The sequence below is a fragment of the Rhincodon typus genome, chromosome 1 (genome assembly GCF_021869965.1).
Source record: "Rhincodon typus isolate 14 chromosome 1, sRhiTyp1.1, whole genome shotgun sequence".
Taxonomy (NCBI): Eukaryota; Metazoa; Chordata; class Chondrichthyes; order Orectolobiformes; family Rhincodontidae; genus Rhincodon; species Rhincodon typus.
Window position 1 is genome coordinate 106,333,848 of NC_063332.1, and position 21,077 is coordinate 106,354,924.

Sequence of the window (21,077 nt, forward strand, 5' to 3'; positions counted from 1 at the left end):
CTTGTTGTCTCGGATTCTCCAGCATCTGCAGTTCCTACTATCTCTGATTCAAGGGTAAATCTCCTAATGTCTTGATCAATTTTTGTTCCTGAATTGGAATCATTAAAACCAATTATCTTTCTTTTTTATTCATTTATGGGATTTGGGCATTGCTGGCTGGCCAGTATTTATTGCCCGTCCCTAGTTGCCCTTGAGATGGTGGTAGTGAGCTGCCTTCTTGAACCGCTGCAGTCCACCTGCTGTGGGTTGACTCACAATGCCATTAGGGAGTAAGTTCCAGGATTTTGACCCAGCAGCAGTGAAGGAATAGCAATATATTTCCAAGTCAGGGTGGTGAGTGGCTTGGAGGGGAACTTGAAGGTGGTGGTGTTCCCATATGTCTGCTGCCCTTGACCTTCTAGGTGGAAGTGGTTGTGGGTTTAGAAGGTGCTGTCTGAGGATCTTTGGTGAATTTCTGCAGTGCATCTTGTAAGTAGTACACACTGCTACTACTGAGCTTCGATGGTGGATGGAGTGAATGCTTGTGGATGTAGTGCCATTCAAGTGGCTTCTTTATCTTGGATGGGGTCAAGCTTCTTCAATGTTGGAGTTGCATGCATGCAGGCAAGTGGGGAGTGTTCCATCACACTCCTGACTTGTGCCTTGTAGATGGTGGACAGGTTTTGTGGAGGTGAGTTACTTGCCACAGTATTCCTTGTCTGTGACCTGCTCTTGTAGCCACTGCATTTATGTGGTGAATCCAGTTGATTTCTGGTCAATGACAACTCCCAGGATTTTGATAGTGGTGGATTCAGTGATGATAACATCATTGAAGGTCAAGGGACAGAGGTTAAATTGACTCTTATTGGTGATAGTCATAGCCTAGCATTTGTGCAGCACAAATGTTGCTTGCCACTTGTCAGCCCAAGCCTGGATATTCTTCAGATTTTGTTGCATTTGAACATGGACTGCTTCAGTATCTGAGGAGTTGCAAATGGTGCTGAACATTGCGCAATTATCGGTGAACATCAACCCATGACCCTTATGATTGAAGGAAGGTCTTGATGAAGCAGCTGAAGATGGTTGGGCCTAGGATGCTACCCTGAGGAACTCCTGCAGAGATGTCCTGGAGCTGAGATGACTGATCTCCCACAACCATGACCATCGTCCTATGTGCCAGGTATGACTTCAACCAGTGGAGAATTTGCCCATGATACCCATTTTGCTAGGGATCCTTGATATCCGACTCATGTTTATTGTCACTCTCACCTCACCCCCTTAATTCAGCTCTTTTGTCCAAGTTTGAACCAAGGCTGTAATGAGGTCAGGAGCTGAGTGGTTCTTGTGGAACCCAAACTGGGTGTCACTGAGCAGATTATTGCTGAGCAGATGCCATTAATAGCACTGTAGACGACACTTTCCATCATTTTACTGAAAATCAGGAGTAGACTGATAGGGGTGGTAATTGGCTGGGTTGGATTTGTCCTGCTTTCTATTTTCAGGACATGTGGGCAATTTTCCACATTGTCGCATAGATACTAGTGTTGTCACTGTACTGGAACAGCCTGGCTAGTGGAGCAGCAAGCTGTGGAGCACAAGTCTTCAGTACTGTTGCCGGAATCTTTTCGGGGCCCATAGCCTTTGCAGTATCCAGTGACTCCAACCGTTTCTTGATATCACGTGGAGTGAATTGAATTGGCTGAAGCCTGGTATCTGCAATGGTGAGGACCAGTTGAGCGGTCCCAGATGGATCATCCTGTTGGCATTTCTGGCTGAAGGTCACTGCGAAAGCTGGTTAATATCTCGTTGTTTAGGAACTATGTAGTAGGCAAAATGGCTTTCATACAGTGACTATACTTTGAAAGTACTTTATTGACTGCAAAGCACCTTGAGACTTCACGGTGGTGAAAGGCAGTCAATAAATGCACAATTTCTCAGTTGCTTTGCCTGATTGATTACTCCAAATATTTATAATTTTATATCTACTTAAACATACAAGATGACATGGGGAGAAATGGTGGAAGGTGGAGGATGACAATTGCAAGTGTGACAAATGTACAGTGTCAAAATTCAGTTTAAATCTATCGATTTGAGCTTGTACTAGAAATAAATGTAAGTGTGGAAAAAGATGTGATATCTGTATGCCAGGTCTCTTAAAAAGTAAGTGCGCAAAGATGTCAAATTTTTAATATAAGTTGACAAATATATGTGGGCATTAATACTACAGTAGTTTCATTTGATGATCCGGTGGTGTCCAGCTCTGCACACCTGAAGTAATTTCATAAACCCAAATTAGATTGCTATATTGTAGTAACACCCAAGTTAATGCCATTCCACTTTGATATGCTTAACAGAATATTAGTCTATCAGAATTGTTTCTTTTAATTTATATGCAACCTTGATCTGTCTTGTGCAGGTTTGCTTACAATTTCTTTTGCATGAGGTGTCCAGTCCAACATTACCCAGTCATGCATTTAAGGACAACTCAACCATTGTAAGTATTAGAGCTGCATGGTATATGTGTTACATTATACATGAGTTCACTAATCGTGAATGTCTGTTTAGGAAGCACATCTGTTACTGTCTGTGACACATGGGAATTTCTGAGAGATGCAATAAGGCACTAAAAGTGTAAGTATCTTTTTCCCTCCATTTGTTATTTGATAGGCTTTGATGCCAAAGGTAAGCAGCTTTATTTTACTATGGGTGACCTGCAGATTGATTCTCTGAGATCAACTTGTTTATGGTGCACAGAATATTACAAAAATAATGACAATGCTCAACTTAGCCCACTTCACAACATTGGCTTGCCTTAAACTAATTTGCAAAACCCTCTGTGCATGAATTGAAGTGATATATATGACACAGTGACTCAAATAGTTTTCTTCACTGTCTGCTGCAATGGCATTGTTCCCTTCTGCTTTCCCTCTATCTATTAGACTGTAAAAAATCACATAAGCCTGAAAAGGTTTCCTTTCAGTTTCTGTGAGGTTTAGTTGAGCTTTCCATGCTTGGCTGTGCTCTTTTTATATTACCACAAGAGTATCAGAAATAGGAGCAGATGTAGGCCATTTGGCCCATTGAGTCCACTCTGCCATTCAGTGAGTTTGTGGCCGATCTGATGATCCTCAACACCACTTTACTGCCATATCTCCATAACTCTCAATGATTAGAAATCTAACTCAGCCTTGAATATGTTCAACAACTCAACCTTAATAGGCCTTTGCAGTAAACAAATCCTACAGATTCACCATCTGTAGTGATAATAATGAGGTCATAAGAACTAGGAGCAGGGGTAGGCCATCCGGCCCTTCGAGCCTGCTCTGCCATTCAATAAGATCATGGCTAATCTTTTCGTGGACTCAGATCCACTTACCCGCGTTCTCACAGTATCCCTTAATTCCTTTATTGTTCAAAAAAATATCTACCTTATCTTTAAAAACGTTCACTGAAGTAGCGTCAACTACTTCACTGGGCAAGGAATTCCATAGATTAACAACCCTCTGGGTGAAGAAGTTCCTTCTCAATTCAGTCCTAAATCTGCTCCCTCTAATCTTGACGCTATGCCCTCTTGTCCTAGCTTCACCTGCCAGTGGAAACATCCTCTCCACTTCTATCTTATCTTTTCCCTTCATAATTTTATATGTTTCTGTAAGATCCCCCCTCAATCTTCTGAATTCCAATGAATATAATCCCAATCTACTCAGTCTCTCCTCATAAGCCAACCCCCTCAACTCCGGAATCAACCTAGTGAACCTCCTTTGCACCCCCTCCAGTGCCAGTACATCCTTTCTCAAGTAAGGAGACCAAAACTGCACACAATACTCCAGGTGTGGCCTCACCAGCACCTTGTACAGCTGCAACATAACCTCTCTGCTTTTAATCTCAATCCCTTTAGCAATGAAGGACAAAATTCCATTTGCCTTTCTAATTACTTGTTGTACCTGCAGACCTACCTTCTGTGATTCATGCACAAGGACACCCAGGTCCTTCTGCATAGCAGCATGCTGCAACTTTTTACCATTCAAGTAATAATCCTTTTTGCTATTACTCCTACCAAAATGTATGACTTCACAATTACTTACATTGTATTCCATCTGCCAGACCTTTGCCCACTCACGCAATGTATCTATGTTCCTCTGCAAAGTTTCACAGTCCTCTGCACTCTTTGCTCTGCCACTCATCTTAGTGTCATCTGCAAACTTTGACACCCTACACGTGGTCCCCAACTCCAAATCATCTATATAAATTGTAAATAATTGCGGTCTCAACACCGATCTCTGAGGCACACCACTAGTCACTGACTGCCAGCTAGAATAGCACTAATTTATCCCCACTCTTTGCTTCCTGTTAGTCAACCAATCCTCTATCCATGCTAATACTTTACCCTTAACGCCATGCATCCTTATCTTATGCAGTAGCCTCTTGTGCGGCACCTTGTCGAAGGCCTTTTGGAAATCTAGGTACACTACATCCACTGGGTCCCCATTGTCCACCTTGCTCATAATGTCTTCATAGAATTCCAAAAGATTTGTCAAGCATGACCTGCCCTTCATGAACCCATGCTGCGTCTGCCCAATGGGACAATTTCTATCAAGATGCCTTGCTATTTCTTCCTTGATAATAGACTCAAGCATCTTCCCCACTACAGAGGTTAAGCTAACCGGTCTATAATTCCCCATCTTTTGTCTACTTCCCTTTTTAAACAGTGGCGTCACATTTGCTGTTTTCCAATCTGCTGGGACTGCCCCAGAGTCCAGCGAATTTTGGAAAATTACTGCCCGTGCACCTGCTATTTCTCCCGCCATCTCTTTTAGTACCCTGGGATGCATTCCATCAGGGCCAGGAGACTTATCAATCCTTAGCTCCATTAGCTTGCCCAACACTACCTCTTCCGTAATAATGATTGTTTCCAGGTCCTCACCTACCTTCGTCTCTTTGTCAATTATGGCATGTTATTTGTGTCCTCCACTGTGAAGACCAATACAAAATACCTGTTCAATGCCTCGGCCATTTCATCATATCCCATGACTAAATTCCCCTTCTCATCCTCTAAAGGGCTAACGTTACTTTAGCCACTCTTTTTCGTTTTATATATTTATAGAAACTTTTGCTATCTGTCTTTATATTCTGTGCTAGTTTTTTCTCATGTTCTATCTTACTTTTCTTTATAGCTCTTTTTGTGGCTTTCTGTTGACCTTTAAAGTTTTCCCAATCTTGTGGTTTCATGCTGTTTTTGGCCACTTTGTATGCCTTCTCTTTCAATTTGATAGCCCCCCTTATTTCTTTAGACACCCATGGCAGATTACCCTTTTCTTACAGTCCTTGCTTTTCACTGGAATATACTTTTGCTGAGCACTTTTGAAAAATTGCTTTGAAAGTCCTCCACTGCTCATCAACTGTCCCACCATAAAATCTTTGTTTCCAGTCTACTTTAGCCAAGTCCTCCCTCATTCTCTTGTAGTTCCCCTTGTTCAAGCACAGGACCCTGGTATTGGATTTTATCTTCACACTCTCCATCTGTATTCTAAATTCAACCATACTGTGATCGCTCCTTCCAAGAGGATCCCTAACTATGAGGTCATTAATTATTCCTGTCTCATTACACAGGACCAAATCTAGGATAGCTTGCTCCCTCGTCGGTTCCATTACGTACTGTTCAAGAAAACTATCACGGATACACTCAACGAACTCCTCCTCAAGGCTACCCTGACCGAGCTGGTTTGACCAATCCACATGTAGATTAAAATCCCCCATGATAATTGCCGTACCATTTTTACAGGCATTAGTTATTTCTTTGTTTATTGCCCGCCCCATGTGATGTTATTATTTGGTGGCCTATAGACTACGCCTATCAGTGACTTTTTCCTCTTAGAATTTCTAATTTCCACCCAAATGGATTCGACCTCATTCTCCATAGAACCTATATCATCTCTCAGCACCGCCCTGATGTCGTCCTTGAATATCAGAGCTACACCACCTCCCTTACCTTCCTGTCTGTCCTTCCGAATAGTCTGGTACCCTTGGATATTTAACTCCCAGTTGTGACCATCCTGTAACCATGTCTCTGTAATGGCTACCAAATCATATTCATTCGCGATGATTTGTGCCGTTAACTCATCAACCAAATATATTCCCGGCAGCCCCCGGTCCTCGCTGTCGCCCCTCCCTCTGCTGCTGAAAAATGAAGGCTGCTGACGCTCGAGGTAAGCCCTTTAAGAGGGAAAACTTACCTTCCCGGCAGCCCCCTGGTCCTCGCTGTTGCCTCTCCCTCTGTGCTGAAAAATGAAGGCCAGGTGGACCTCAGAATGTGGACCAGATTAACAGCCCTAATCAGGGACCCCTGGCTGACAGATAAAAACAGGAGTCTCAGATATTCCGTTCACTCTGAGAGCTGGCTCTGAGGGAGCTAGATCAGTATGACAGTAAATAAAGGGTGACTTGGTGATGGGATAACAGTCTTTGTGGAGTTATTTCACCATCCTCTTAAAGAAAATAATTTCCTTCTTATCTGTCTTAAATGGTGATCCCTTATTCTGAGGTTACACCCTCTTGTCCTAGACATTCCCACAAGAGAAACCACCTCTCCGCATCTATCCGATCAAGCCCACTGTGAAATGTAAATGTTTCAATCAGGTTTCCTCCTGTTCTTCTAAACTCCCGTGGATACAAGCCCAACCTCCTAAGCTTGTCCTCATAACAAAATCTTTCTATATCTGGGATCAACTAATAATCTTTCCTTAGATTGTCTCCAATGCCATTATATGTCCCCTTACATAAGCGGACGAAACTGCTTCAGTATCCCACCTGTGGCCTGACTAGGCTCTTGTATAGTTTTAGCAAGGATTCTCTGTTTTTATACTCCATTCTCTTTGAAGTAAAGGTCAGTACTCCATTAGTCAATTGGATGATTTGTGATTCACTAGGATGAAATCCCAGATCCCTCTTCGCTGCAGCTTCGAGTGGACTTTCCCTCCTTAAATAATATTCAGCTCTTTTTATTCATCCTGCCAAAATGCATACTTCACATTTTCAAACATTCTAATCCATTTGCTAAGCTTTAGCCCAGTCACTTAATTGGTCTCTGTTTCTCTGCAGATTTTGTTTTATTCTTGCTACTTGCCTTCCCACCTGTTTTGTCTCGTCTGCAAAATCGGCCTAAGCAGGACAGAAGGCCTTTGATAAGGTACTGCATAAGAGGCTGCTAAATAAGATAGAGCCCATTAGGGGCAAAGTACACTGGCATGGATAGTGGAGTGGCTGACTGGCAGAAAGCAGAGAGTGTGTATAAAGGGGTCTTTTTCAGGATGGTACCTGGTGACTGGTGGAGTTCCGCAAGAATCAGTGTTGCGGCCACGCTATTCACAATTATACATTAACAATCTGGACGAAGGAACTGAGTGCATTGTTGCTAAGTTTGAAGATGACACCAAGATCAGAGGAGGGATAGTTAGTGTTGAGGAAGCAGGGAGGCTGTAGATGTACTTGGACATGCTAGGAGAGTTGGCAAAGAAATGTTAGATGAACTACAATGTGGGAAGGTGTGAGGTGATGCACTTTGGTAGGAAAAATAGAGGTGTGGACTATTTTCTAAATGGGAAAAGGCCTTGGAAATCTGAATGACAAAGGGACTTGGGAATCCTAGTTCAGGATTCTCTCAAAGTTAACATGCAGGTTCAGTTGGCAGTTAGGAAGGCAAATGCAATGTTAACATTCATTTCAAGGGCTGGAAAATGAGAGCAGAGATGTATTGCTGAGGCTACATAAGGCTAATGAAGGATGTGCTGGCTTTGATGGGGGTCCAGTGGAGATTTAAAGGAATGATCCCAGGTAGAAGGGTTTGCCATGTGAGGAATGGTTGAGGACTCTAGACCTATTTTCGGTGGAGTTTAGAAGGACGAGATGGAATCTCATTGAAATTTACAGAATACTGAGAGGCCTGGATAGAGTGGATGTGGAGAAGATGTTTCCTGTAGGTGGAGAGACTAGGACTTGGACACAGCCTCAGAGTGAAGGGATGTCCTTTTAGAACTGAGATGAGGAGGAATTTCTTCAGGGTGGTGAATCTTGGGCATTCATTGCCAAAGAAGGCTGTGGAGCTCAAGTCATTGAGTGTATTTAAGACTGAGATAGATAAGTTCTTGATAGTAAGGGGATCAAAGGTTATGGGGATAAAGCAGGAGAATGGGGTTGAGAAACAAATCAGCCAAGTTAGAATGACAAAGCAGTCTTGATGGGCCTAATGGCCTAATTCTGCTCCTATATCTTATGGTATAATGGTCTTGTAGTGCATTCACTTCCATCATCCTAGTCATTGGTATGCATTGTAAATAGTTGTGGCTCAAGCAGTAATCCCTGTGGCACTCTACTAGTTTCAGCTTGCCATCTTGAAAATGCCTCCTTTATCCCAATTCTTAATCAATTGATTAGACAAGCCTCTAGTTGTGTTAATGTACTATCCCAACACCATGGGCTCTTATGTTATTGAGTAGCTTTATGTGCAGTACCTTAGTGAACATCTTTTGGGAATTACATAATTTTCCCAATGTTGTCACTTGGAAGTATGAATTCAGCGTTCACATATTGAGATTTTCAATATATCTTCTAACACAGCAGTTATTGTAAATGCTTCTGAGCCAGATGAGACAAAATCTATTTCAATTTATTGTTAGGAGAACTGATAGCAATCTCTTTGCTTTCTGTACACAATTTGTACCACTGACGATCAATACCCCCAACCCCTTACTCAATTATCACCTCGTGTTGAGCTCTGGCATATTGTGTGATCTTGAGCTTCACTTACTCTCCCTTTTCTGATCTCCTGCTAAAATCACTTTCTTTCTCTTCAGCAGTGTCTGCTGTGACTCTATCGCCCACTATTCTATCAAAATCCTAAGTCATGTTTTTATTATCTTTCTTTCTTGTAAATCTCTGTTCTTCACAACTCTTCATAAATGCAAATTTCCAGAACACTGTAAAAATGAGAGAAGTTGGCCAACATTGGAAAACTGGCAAATGCATATCGGAGCACAAAAATAATTTGGAATGAGGTACATGAAATGATGTGAAGATGAGGATATTGGATGGCTCTTGGGGATATAGCAAACCAGTGGAACTGGACATGTGTAGAAGTAATGGAATCAGCACGCTACCACAGCATGGACTCTGGTTTGTTCAAAATGAACATCTTGCCTTGAAACACTATCGAAAATACACATTTTATTTTGTAAAGAGGTTGAGGGGTCAGATGATCTTTCCATTTGTCAAAATACGTGGGTTTTGTTGCAAAGTTGGTTAGGGTACTTGTGGATTGAGAAGCAGGAAGTTAGAATTTGGTGCTTGTAAAATAATAGGGTGGAAAGCATTGTGTGGTCCATTTAAAAGATGGTGTACTTTTTCTATGCTTAGAGATTTAAAAAGGATGTCTGTGAGCAGCAGATTGAAATTTTGTAAGTATACAGAGAGTGCCCAAATTGAAACATTTGTATCAAAATGCCATGCAGTAAGCAGGCCAAGCAGCAGTTTTTACCAAGAAAGCAAGTTTTGAATGTAGCCAATCAATTTGAACCAGGCACTTCAATACCAATTAAATTTAAATCTGATAGTTTTGACAAGATAGGACCAATCCTGTTGTAATAAATTGATATGTCATCAAGGATATAAAAGAAGGGGGCAGTTGGACAAAGAGAAGGGAGAGTTAACTGCCATCTGCCAGAGTTAACAGCTCTCTGCACTGGAGAGAGAATGGCTGGTTTTCACAGTCACCTCTAAGTCTTAGAAAAAGCACCATCTAAATACCAAATGTACCCATGGCACAACTAGATAACATTTCTGACAGAAGAACTGACGGTAAAGGCCTTCCTGACAGAAGAACCGATGGAGAAGGCACACAGCATTCTGGAAGACATGTAACCTTGTAATTTCAAGAGACTAAATTTTTTTGTGTAAGTGGGACTTGTATTTATTGGAACTGCATACCATTAGAATCTTGTTTTATTCAGGAATGGTTAGTAGTCAGGGGTTTATTTGGTTTGATAATAGTTAATTTGTTCATTGTTAGAGTCAGATAAATAAATTGTTACTTATTTATTGTAAAGTCAGTGTCAGGGAGTTACTTTATTTAACTACTAGAAGTTGCTGGAAAGCAGGTTACACCACTTTTCACACTCCTTTTACAGATTATAGGGCGAGGCACTCCTTTTGGGTGTTTCGGTTTTAGATCTCAGAGCGGGGTCAACCTCCGCATGAGGTCTGGGATGCTAGCCAGCATGTCTGGACAAATCATTAATAGATATTAAACCTTTCCTCGAGATTAATGCTGCTATTACCCAAATAACTACAGAAAGCAATTTGCAATGGACCTGCAAAATTCTTGGCTTCACAGAGGATTCTGCAAAAAAAAGTTTGAAGAAACCCCAAACTATCACAAGGATACGGAAATGGATGAAACTCGAACACGATTGTGTGTCAGTGGCCAGGTCATCAGATCAGTTGTGAGGGCAACGAAAAATAGATACTTGCATGACAAAAACCAGTTTTCTACTGAGGGACATTAAATAAGGTGCATCTATAGAGCAAACATGACAAAAGTGATTGAGATCAGCAAAGTAATCACACCCTGTGTTAAATCGATCATGTGGCAGAGAATTTGACTGGTCTTTACCAACCTATTTGAAAAACCAAACTCATCTTTTCTACAAGAGGTTCAACTGCACCTTGATTGTAGTTAAACCAGAGAAAGCTGGAACTGGAAGCAATAAGCCACTGCAAATCCATCTTCTTAAACCTCCGCTCTCTATTTCTTCAGTGCGTCAAAAAGGAGTCTCAGGCCTTGAACATTTCAAGCCTCCTTCTCAATAGAAGCAAATGTAACAATGCATTGTTTAGACTTTAAGATCTAAGTGAATGCTGCCTTTTTTAGCTTGTTATTTTCTTGTGTGTGTGTCTGTGAGAGTGGCTGTTGTTGCACATATATTTTGTGTTAAGTAATAAATGCAATCCTTTTTTTAGAAAAATCTCACGACAGTTTTTGTTTGCATTCAGACCACTCAGGTGGTTAAACACTCTGGGCAGAATCTTATGGAGGCTTGAATGGCAAGGGCTATGCTGAAATGGTGGAATTGCAAGAGAAGTTAGCAAAGTCTGCCTTGATGTCAGGAACAATTTGCTGCATCTTTTAACTATGTTCCAGGCTTCGAGGTGAGATTCTTGCTAGACACTTTCAAGTTGCTTATTAAGTAGGATTATTGTTTGTTAAAGACCTTCTTAAGGTAATCCTACCTCATTAATTTGCAGCTTTCCATCCTACCAACTGCTGCATACGCACTAGCTGTCAAGGATTCTCAACATGGAAGTCAGAGCATGTACCTGATGACTTGAGCTCACTGGTGATTGCATTGTTGTCAACCCACAACAGCAGCTCAGGGCACCAGTCATTGGCATCCAATAATTGCCAAACCTCATGACATCTCCCAATTCTTTGCAGGATGCTTGGGAAGTATGAACCTGCATTGCAGGTTGCTTAGCATTGAAAGGCCCTGCAGGGACACACTGCATAGGGACTGGCATTCAACTCATGGATTTGGTCTTGGCTGCATCTTAAGGCTGCTTGCTTGATCTTTAAGTGTTTGCTCACTTAGCAACTGCTAACATGTTTGCAGCATCCGTGCCTTGCCTTACCTTGTCATGCCTGTTAATGCTTACTGCTTCAACTAGCGCCTAAGACTATCAATACTACTATATTGGCATTACCGTTTGCACAGACGCACAGACTGTGTCTCAGTCGAGAAGTATCTGGGGTGTGGGGACATCTTGCTGTACAGTACACAGAGACATCAATGACAGCATGTGCCAGCTGCCTGTATGGCAAACACATTGCATGTTTGTTCATGCAAATGTCCATATCAGGAAAAGGTTTCAGCAGGGTGTGGCAGGCCAGGGGTGTGTGCCGTCCTTATTCCAATCTAGGGAGGGCTGCTCTTGGTCAGGGTGTCCTGGCACTATCAGTTACTTATATAGTCTGCACATAGTCCAGCGGTTTGACCACTGTCAGTTGTCTGCTTGGGCCAGTCATGGTCAGGGGATATGTCTAAATACAGTCTGGAAACACTCACTTTTGTCAGGTTGTTTCTTGCAGTCAGGACAATTGCATACTGTCAGTCAGGCGTTACAATGATAGCCTTCAGTGATCTGATCAGTCATGCTTAGGGTTGTTCTTCAAAGTGGACAAGAGGTCTGGTGCAAATACAGTTTTTTGGGTCTGTGTGTTCAGCGACAAGAATGCTGCAGGGGCAAAGGGAAGCTCCTTTCCAAAAAGGGGTTGATGCAGTCAAAGCTCAGTGGGGAGTAAAAGCAGACACATTTGTCAATTTAGGGACAAGGACACTGAGGATGGTATGAACACTAACAGAAGGAATGAGTGTCAATGGAATGGTATTGAACACCACCATGACCACGACAGGGGGACTGTACAGGATCATTGTGGGTATTGATCAGTAAGATGCAATGTTGGGATTCGGGTGCAAGGAAAGTTGGAGGCAAAGTGCAATGTGGTGGCTCTGCAGATGGTGGGGAATGGGTGGAAACAGGCTGTTGGGTAGTGAGAGTTAAAACTGGACATGGAGGCTCTGGGGTTGTGGGATTAACTTGAGACCAAGGACAGCCTGGTGCTGATGGTGCCCACCATGAGCTATGCTCATTGCCATCACTTACTGTTCTCTAGACAATAACTGCAATTGGAAAATAGCTGGCAGAAAGTACCTGGTAGAGTCAGAGTCAGTTTGATGGTTGAAAGCACAGGCTCCATGTCTGTTGGATGCTAGGACATTGTAAAAGTAAATACCAGAAGCATGCATTTGTGAATTGCTGCTACATTTAACTTCCAAGTATTTCATCAACCATTTGCAAAGCATGCAGAGTGTGTTTAGGGTTCAGATGCTGGTCAGAGGTGATTTGCAAATGGCAAATCCTTTTTCATGAAATGTGTTGTTTACTTAGCCAGTGTGGCACTTTTGCGAAGTTGGTGCCCTGGCTGAGGCTGAGGCTGAGGCTGAATGAATGAGGGAGAATGATCTTTTGTTATTGGATCATTGCATGTCACACTGGAGGAAGGTGTGCAACCCTCATCTGCAGGGTTGGTCTCCTCTGACGGTTCTCAGAACTAAGACCCTGTTTTGCTCTTTATCTTCCCAACATTGCCAGTAAGTTTAATTTACCCAGTCGCTGATGGGATGGTGATTGTCACCATACTAAAGATGTGAAGGCAGATGCAGGAGAACCAAAGCTGAGAGCAAGACCAGGAGCAGTCACAGGCCACCGTGAAGGCGAGGCAGCGCCCAGCTCAAAGAGAGCTTACTGCTGCAGGATACATCAGCTTCTCAGGGGTCTGCAGCATTTTCACCCTCACTCCATTTCCTGGGATAAGAGAGGCACAGGCTGTCTTTTGACACAGGCTCCGTATGCCCAGAACACCGTGGTGGCATTATGCTAGATACTGGAGTGGGAACTGAGGGCTACCAGAGAGAGAGGCCATCCTACCCCTGTGGCTATGGAAGTGACAGCTGCTTTGGACATTTGTGACTGGCTCCTTCCAGGAATCAATAGTGACCTGTGTGGGATCTCTCAATTGAGCACCCACCAACGTTTCAGGACAGTGACGGATACCATCTGTGCAATATCACGTTCACTTCCTGAGGAGGATAAGGGCATTGGGTATGGAGGAAGCTGTCCTTGTGCCTAACAGGATTCAGCTGCATGGGTACTACAAGCCAGACAGAACCTGATTGATTCAGAGCTCCAGTAGATGGGAGTTAGGTGCAGCAGACCATCATGGAATATAAAATGGTAATTGGTCATCATGCCAGCATTTGGTTTGCATTGTGGGGTGACCTGCAGTCTGTTATGTTTATTTACAGTGATGAAAATAAAGATAAATCTTCGGAATTGCCCAATTGCTTGTCTGAATGTGGGATCCCATACCGGAGAATGACAAGATATGGGTTTCCAGTACGCACTGGGGACAGAATAGCGGTGCCTTAGAGGGTGGTTAGATAGGATGTAGCTAAGGATGAATGAAATTTGTGGCCCAGTGATTAAACAATGGCTAGGGTGAGAGAATAGAGTTACATGTGTGAGGGAGTGTCAGTTATGCACTACCTGCCACAAGCAGCTTGGCTTAGTCACTGCTGTGCCATTATGTTGCCAGTGAAGACCAACACCAATTTCCAGTGCATGTCTGGCTGCACAGTGCCCATTTGAAGATGGCACATTTGCCAGCGATGCTTTTGGCAGGTACCTGGCGAGCAGCAAGTTCTTCTGGAACAGCGTGTGGGTATAGTGTATGTATAATTGGCGGGAGAGGTGCCACAGAAGCTGGGTAGTTGATTAATGAATGGCATTGGTAGGATGCGGCGAATGACCTTGTGGTGAGAAATCCTCCAAGAAACTCAATTAAACTGACATTCAGCCCAAAAAAAGTAAAATTTCAGCCCAAGATATTTTAAAACATGTCTTTCTTTGGTCAGTCGAGACGTGCCAAAAAGGGTGAAGCATCCTACAGTTTCTCCCCTATCTATAACAGGGTGCTGACCTGAGTGCAGCTGATTGCACCCCATTTATGACCAACTCTATTCTTCATGCTTTTAAAATGTTTTTTTTTTCAGTTTCTCCTTACCTGTGCTTTTTCTGCTTTTGACCTTCTTCCTCTTTTATCCTTTGTCTCCTGCTTGGTGTTCGCTTGCTATTTAACACTTTGAAAATATTGGAGCTATCTGTGGGGAGTGAGTGCTACGAATAAATTGAAAATGTCATCTATGGGTCATGTGCACAACCTAAGTGTCTATTGATTCACTGCCAATATTGTTAATAGTAATACATCTACAAAGCAGCAGAGGGAGTACAATATTGGTAAGGCATTATACTGAGTTAATCACTTCAGTTATGTTTGCATGTTTATCTGGAGAGTACAATGTGTTGCAATATTGCTTTGTATCCCTGATATTTGGGTTTACTTTCAGTTCAGACTGAGGATATTATTTCCCCCTGACTTCCATAAATTATCTTGCAGATCATTTGGATTGATATAGCTCACTGAGGTCTATTATTGGGCGGCTAAAGATTATTCCTATTTTAAATATAACATCTATTGCACCCCTAATCGTGGCTATAAAAATAACTGTGAAATAGATTCAGTTCTTTGCACCAACATATCTAATTTATGCAAATTATTGTCTGCCAACACCTGAAGAAAATGACAAGTGCGACATTTGTGAAAGTAAGCTTTAAAACCATAACAAAACCATAGGGTGATGTAATTAATACTGCTTTTAGGAAAATGGAATAAAAAGCACCTTATTGAAGAACTAAAATTATAAGACAAAACTACTTACGTTTTTCACACACTGTCTCTATGCTAGTGAGGAAAAAGACCTCCTTTCCATTTGTAAATTTTTCTTTTTAATGAAGAAGAATCCTTTATCTCTGAAATAGCAGTGACAGTGATCTAGCTAAAGCAGTACAGTGTCTCCATAAGTTGTATGTCATGTTTGCTTCCCACATCTTAAAGTTGTTGGCATATGCTGCTTACAGTTCAATGAACACAGGCTGTGTTCCTTTACTCCTTTTGATGTTTGTTTGGATTGAGGATGAGAGGCATAGATAGAGTGGATAGCCAGAGACTTTTTCGCAGGACGGAAATGACTATTACGAGGGGACATAATTTTAAGGTGATTGGAGGAAGGTATAGGGGAGATGTCAGAGGTAGGTTCTTTACACGCACCCACCACCCTCTGTGTAATGCGCTGCCGGCGGTGGTAGTGGGAGTCAGATACATTAGGGACATTTAAGCGACTCTTGGATAGGCACATGGATGACAGTAAAATGTAGGGTATGCAGGGTAGTTTGATCTTAGTAGGATAATAGATCGGCACAGCATTGTGGGCCGAAGGGCCTGTACTGTGCTCTACTGTTCTATGTTTTATTGTTATGGAAGAAATATTATTTTAGAAGTTGATACTGAAATGTTAATATTTGTCTATTGGTTGTGTTTAACTTGTATACTCTGCATTCTTTACAGTACAAACCAAGTCTTAGCAGAGTCAGCACCAGAGCAAAAACTGTCCAGTATGATGACACATGTCCAGTTTTCAGGTTGCAGCCAGATGAAGAGAGACCCAGGGAAGAGGTTGCATGTCGCCGAACAGATTTTGTACCAGGTTCTTGCCGCATCATGAAGGAGTTGTTTGCTGACAAAGAAACAGCCAACTGTTCACACCAGTTGTCACGTATGATTTGTGAGACGAAGGTATCTATTTTAATCAGAAATTCTGAAACTGTGTATGTGCATCTACAAGAAATCACTGAAAAGACTGTTTGTATAGTAAGATTGGTGGAATGAATGAACAAGTTTGTTTGTTGCTGTAGTTCAAAAACTGATTTGAAAACCATGATCTATAACACAGGACAACTAAGATTGAGAATACTGTAAGAGGGGAAGATCTAAATTAATGGTTGGGTAACAGTAAGGAATGGTAAATGGACTCAGTGGACAGTTCTTTGATTGCTGCTGGAGGCACAATGGACTGAATGGCCTCTTGTATTACAAAACTCTGTGATTCTGACAAACTTCAGTTTTAAAATCCTGAAGATGACAGGAAGAGAAACTAAGGGAAATAAAGAGTTATGTTCTGGGAGAAAATGAATGAAGAGATCATACAATAAATCTTGATTTTGATGCAAAATTTGCATCAATGCTTGCTTCTAGTCCATGCAGTCTGCATGAATGCTTGATTCTGGCCCCTTCTGGTTGTAGGTAGCTAGAAAACATAAAATGTATGAATCTAGCGTTTCCAACACTGAGGGACCACTGTACTGCCTCTGTCCACAAAATAGTAAAAACCATCCAAACCCAAATTGATTTCTGCTGATCTTATCTAGGAGTTTACTGAGAGGGTGTGAGAATTACACATGTTTTCAGACTAGAGAGGCCCATCAATACCAGATATTCTCCTCTCTCTTCCTCTTCATTCCCCTCCAACACCCCATCCTCATTCGCTGCTCACTGATTTGACATCTTGATGTTAAATTGAGCACTCGATTACTCTGTCAAAGTCACATTTGGGCTGATTTCATCTACTTGCATACTCCAATTTAAATTTCTGGCTTGAAGAAAGGAAATCAAAAGCAGGAAAACATCTGTTTCCCATCAAATATTTCTTCAATCATTATGAAGTAGTCTTTCAAAGTCAAATTAACAGTTCAAGATGTTTGTTCTCATGCTCCACACTACTAACTTTCTACTTTGTTTATCTTTATTCTTTTGGAATATGAGTGTTGTTAGCAATGTCAGCATTTGTTGTCCACCTCCATAAGATATAAAAGTAGAAGTAGACCATTCAGCCCATCGAGTCTGCTCCACCATAGAAGGAAATCATAGCTGATCTGATATTCCTCAACTTTACTTTCCTGCCTTTTCTACAAAACTCCAAATTTCCTTACTAATTAAAAATCTGTCTAGCTGAGCCTTGCATATACTTAATGACCAGCTTGAGCAGCCCTCTCTGGCAAAGAATCCCACAGATTCACAACCCTCTGAGAAAAGAAATTTCTCCTCCATCTCTTTCTTAATTTCAGAATAAGGAGTCACACATTAATGACCTTTGGTCCTAGAAACAAACTTTCTACATCTGCCCTGTCAAGTCCTCTAAGAATCATGAATGTTTCAGTAAGATTGTCTCTTATTCTTCTATATTTGAGCGAGTACAGGCTCAATTTACTCATCCTCTCCTCACTATAGAGTCCATCTATACCCGATATCAGCCTAGTGAGCCTTCTCTGGATTGCCTCTAGTTGCCCTTGACCTGAGTGGCTTGCTAGGCCGTTTCAGAGGGCAGATACTAGTCATCCACTTTGGAATGGCTCTCAATAAGAGTATAGAAAATAGGGGGAGGAGGAGGTCATTTGATTCCTCAAAACCATCCTGCCATTCAGCAAGGTCATGGTTGATCTGTTCCAGGCCTTAAATCCTCTTCTTTACCAGCTGTTTGTTGCCCTCTTGATATTTCAAAAATACATCTCCTCTTTGAGTATTTTCAGTGATCTACCTTCCACAGTTCTCTGGGTAGAGAATTTCAGTCATTCACTACTCTCTGATAGAAGAAATTCTTGAGTCATTTGGCCAACATGGACAGTAGCTTTACCCCTAAAGGGCAGTAGAGAACCAGATTGTCCTTAAAAAAAAAAAAAAAAAAAAATCAGTAATAGTTTCATGCTGACCAACAGTGAGACTAGCTTTTACTTCCAGATTTGTTAATTGAATTTAAATCTCATTAGCAATAGCCTGGTCCTCTGGATTACTGCTCCAATGACTTTACCACTATGCCACTATCTTGAACATTGCTGAAGAAAGCTTGGCACTTAACAGTTCCCTGATGTATTTTGCTGGAAACATCTCTACCAATCAGAGTCTATTTCTCAACCAGTCAGCACCCTCTAACAGGCAGCATGGATTGTTATCTCCTTTGAATTTTTTCTTGTTGTAATTCTGTCCTGATGTGTGCTAGACAAAAAGCTTTCACATCACATCTCATTTTTCAACAATACTTAAATTTATTTTTGTTCAATATTTGTTCATGCAATGAGACATCACTGCCTAGCCAAGCATTTATTGCCCATCCTTAATTGCCCTGGAGAAGATGAACTGCCTTCTTGAGCCAATGCAGTCCTTGTAGAGTAGGGGCACCCACAGTGCTGATAGTAAGGAAGTTCCTTAATTTTAACTCAGCAACTGCAAAGGAACAACAACATAGTTCTGTGTCACGATGGTATCTGGTATGGAAGGGAACTTGGAGTGTTCTCATGTATCTGCTACCCTTGCCCTTCTAGATAGTAGTGTGCTCATGGGTTTGGAATTTGCTATCATAAGATCATAGGAAATAAGCACAGGAGTAGATCTTTCAGCCCCTTAAGCCTGCTGGGCCATTCAATAAGATCATGACTGATCTGACACCAGTCGTATCCACTTTACTGCTCTATTCCCATAACTGTTGATTTCCCCTTGATATGAGGTGCCTTGATGAGTTTCTGCAATGCATCTTGTGGATGGTGTTAACACTGCTGCAACTGCAAGTCAGTGGTAGAGGGAATGAATGTTTAAATGGGATGCCAATAAAGCAACTGCTTTGTCATGGATGGCATTGAGTTTTTTTGAGTGGTGGAGCTGCAATCATGAAGGCAAGTGGAGAATACGCCATCACTGTCTTGATCTGCGCCTTGTAGATGGTGGACAGTCTTTGGGGAATCAGGATATGAATTACATACCACAAACGTCTTAGCTTCTGACCTGCTCTTGTAGCCACAGTATATATATGTATGGTTAGGCCAGTTCAGTTCTTGTCAATGGTAACCTTCAGAACATGAATTTAGTTATGCAAATGTTATTGAATATCAAGACCAATGGTAAGATTCTCTCTTACTATAAATGGTCATTGCTTGGCATTTATGAGGCTGAATGTTACTTGCCACTTCTCAACACAAGCCTGAAGTTATCCAGGTCTTGCTGTGTATGAACATGGGCTGCTTTAGTATCTGAGAAGTCCTGAATGATGTTGAATATTGTGCAATCATCTGCAAACATCTGACCTTATGAAAGAGGGTGGGGTGGTGGTTGGGTGGGAAAATGGTCACTGATGAAACAGCTGAAGATGGTGGGCCTAGGACTCTTATCCTGAGGAATTCCTGCAGAGATGTTATGGCATTGATCTCTAACCACCACAATCATATTCCTTTGTGCCAGGTATGACTCCACCAAACTGAGAGAGATCCCTCGATTCACATTGACCTAATTTTGTGAGAGCCCTTTGATGTCACAATAGGTCAAATGCTGCCTTCGTAGCAAGAGTTGTTGCACTCGCCTCATCTCTGGAATCCAGCTCTTTTGTCCATGTTTGGACCAAGGTTTTAATGAGGTCAGGAGCTAAATGGCCCTGGCAAAACACAAACTGAGCATCAGCACGTTATTCCTTTGCAACTGCCAGTAGATATCACCATTAATAACCCCTTCTGTCAATCTGCTGATGAGCGAGAGTAGACTGAGTTACATTTGTCCTGCTTTTTGTGGACAGCATATACCTGGGCATATATATTGTTGGATGGATGTCATTGTTCCAGCTGTTCTGGAACAGCTTGGGTAGGTGTGCAAGTAGTTCTGCAGCACAGATGTTCACTGCTATTGCTGGGATGTTGTCAGGACATTGCCTATTCAGTGTCTTCAGCTGTTTCCTTCTGTAGCGTGAATTCATTTGGCTGAAGACCAGCACCTGATGCTGTGGTCTTGAGGTGGAGGCCAAAACAAATCATCTAGTAGCTGAATCAGAAATAGACAGGTTGACTTGACTCATAATACAGTAGAATTAAAACTTTCAAAGACCCTCAGAATTTACCTTAATGATTCATAACCGTACTTTTTGAATTACCAATCTCAGACTTTGTGAATAATTGATTCTAGACACCAGGTTTGTAGCTTAAACATACATTAACAAAGTAGTAACTTCAGCAGAACAAAATAAAACAGCAAAGTAATCTTATTAATGCCTCTGATTCTAAACCTAATAACCTTGGTTTTCAGCTCCAGTCACACAAAAGACAAACAAACACTGTAAAGGGATAAATTAAAGGAAAGAAAATAACAAAATTAGTCACATTACTTCAGCAGTTTCCACAATGTGTTATTCCACAGATATAAACCATTATTTTGTAGTTGATTTTCTGAAGATGTTGATCAATGCCAGTCTGTTATGACACAGAGAAAGACACCCAAATCAAATCAGCATCCCGACCTCTGAATTAGTAACATGGTAGAATAAAAACTTTCAATGACCCTCAAAATTGACCATAATGGTTCCTAATCAGGCTTTTTGAATAACCCATTCTAGACTTTGTGAATAATTGGCGATCCGTTCACTCTGAGGAAGTCAGTGGTACTTACAAATTAGTTCTGTTCTCTGAACATCCAATAGCTGATAAGAGGAAGCTTTCAAATGTTTTCACTGTCACATCAACTGCTAAACTCCTCATCCTCAGAAACAGTCCAAAAATGAGTTCAA

The 21,077-nt window shown here is 41.7% G+C and overlaps 1 protein-coding gene across 1 annotated transcript in view; it reads left to right on the forward strand.

Moving 5' to 3' along the window:
* The window catches only part of LOC109918418 (AF4/FMR2 family member 1-like), a 167,067-nt gene that overhangs the window by 140,145 nt on the left and 5,845 nt on the right, over positions 1-21,077 (forward strand). The window contains exons 18-20 of the mRNA XM_048604209.1: positions 1,544-1,625; positions 2,396-2,473; positions 16,052-16,279. Of these exons, the coding sequence (XP_048460166.1) occupies positions 1,544-1,625; positions 2,396-2,473; positions 16,052-16,279 (388 nt within the window). The remainder of the gene's footprint in view (positions 1-1,543; positions 1,626-2,395; positions 2,474-16,051; positions 16,280-21,077) is intronic.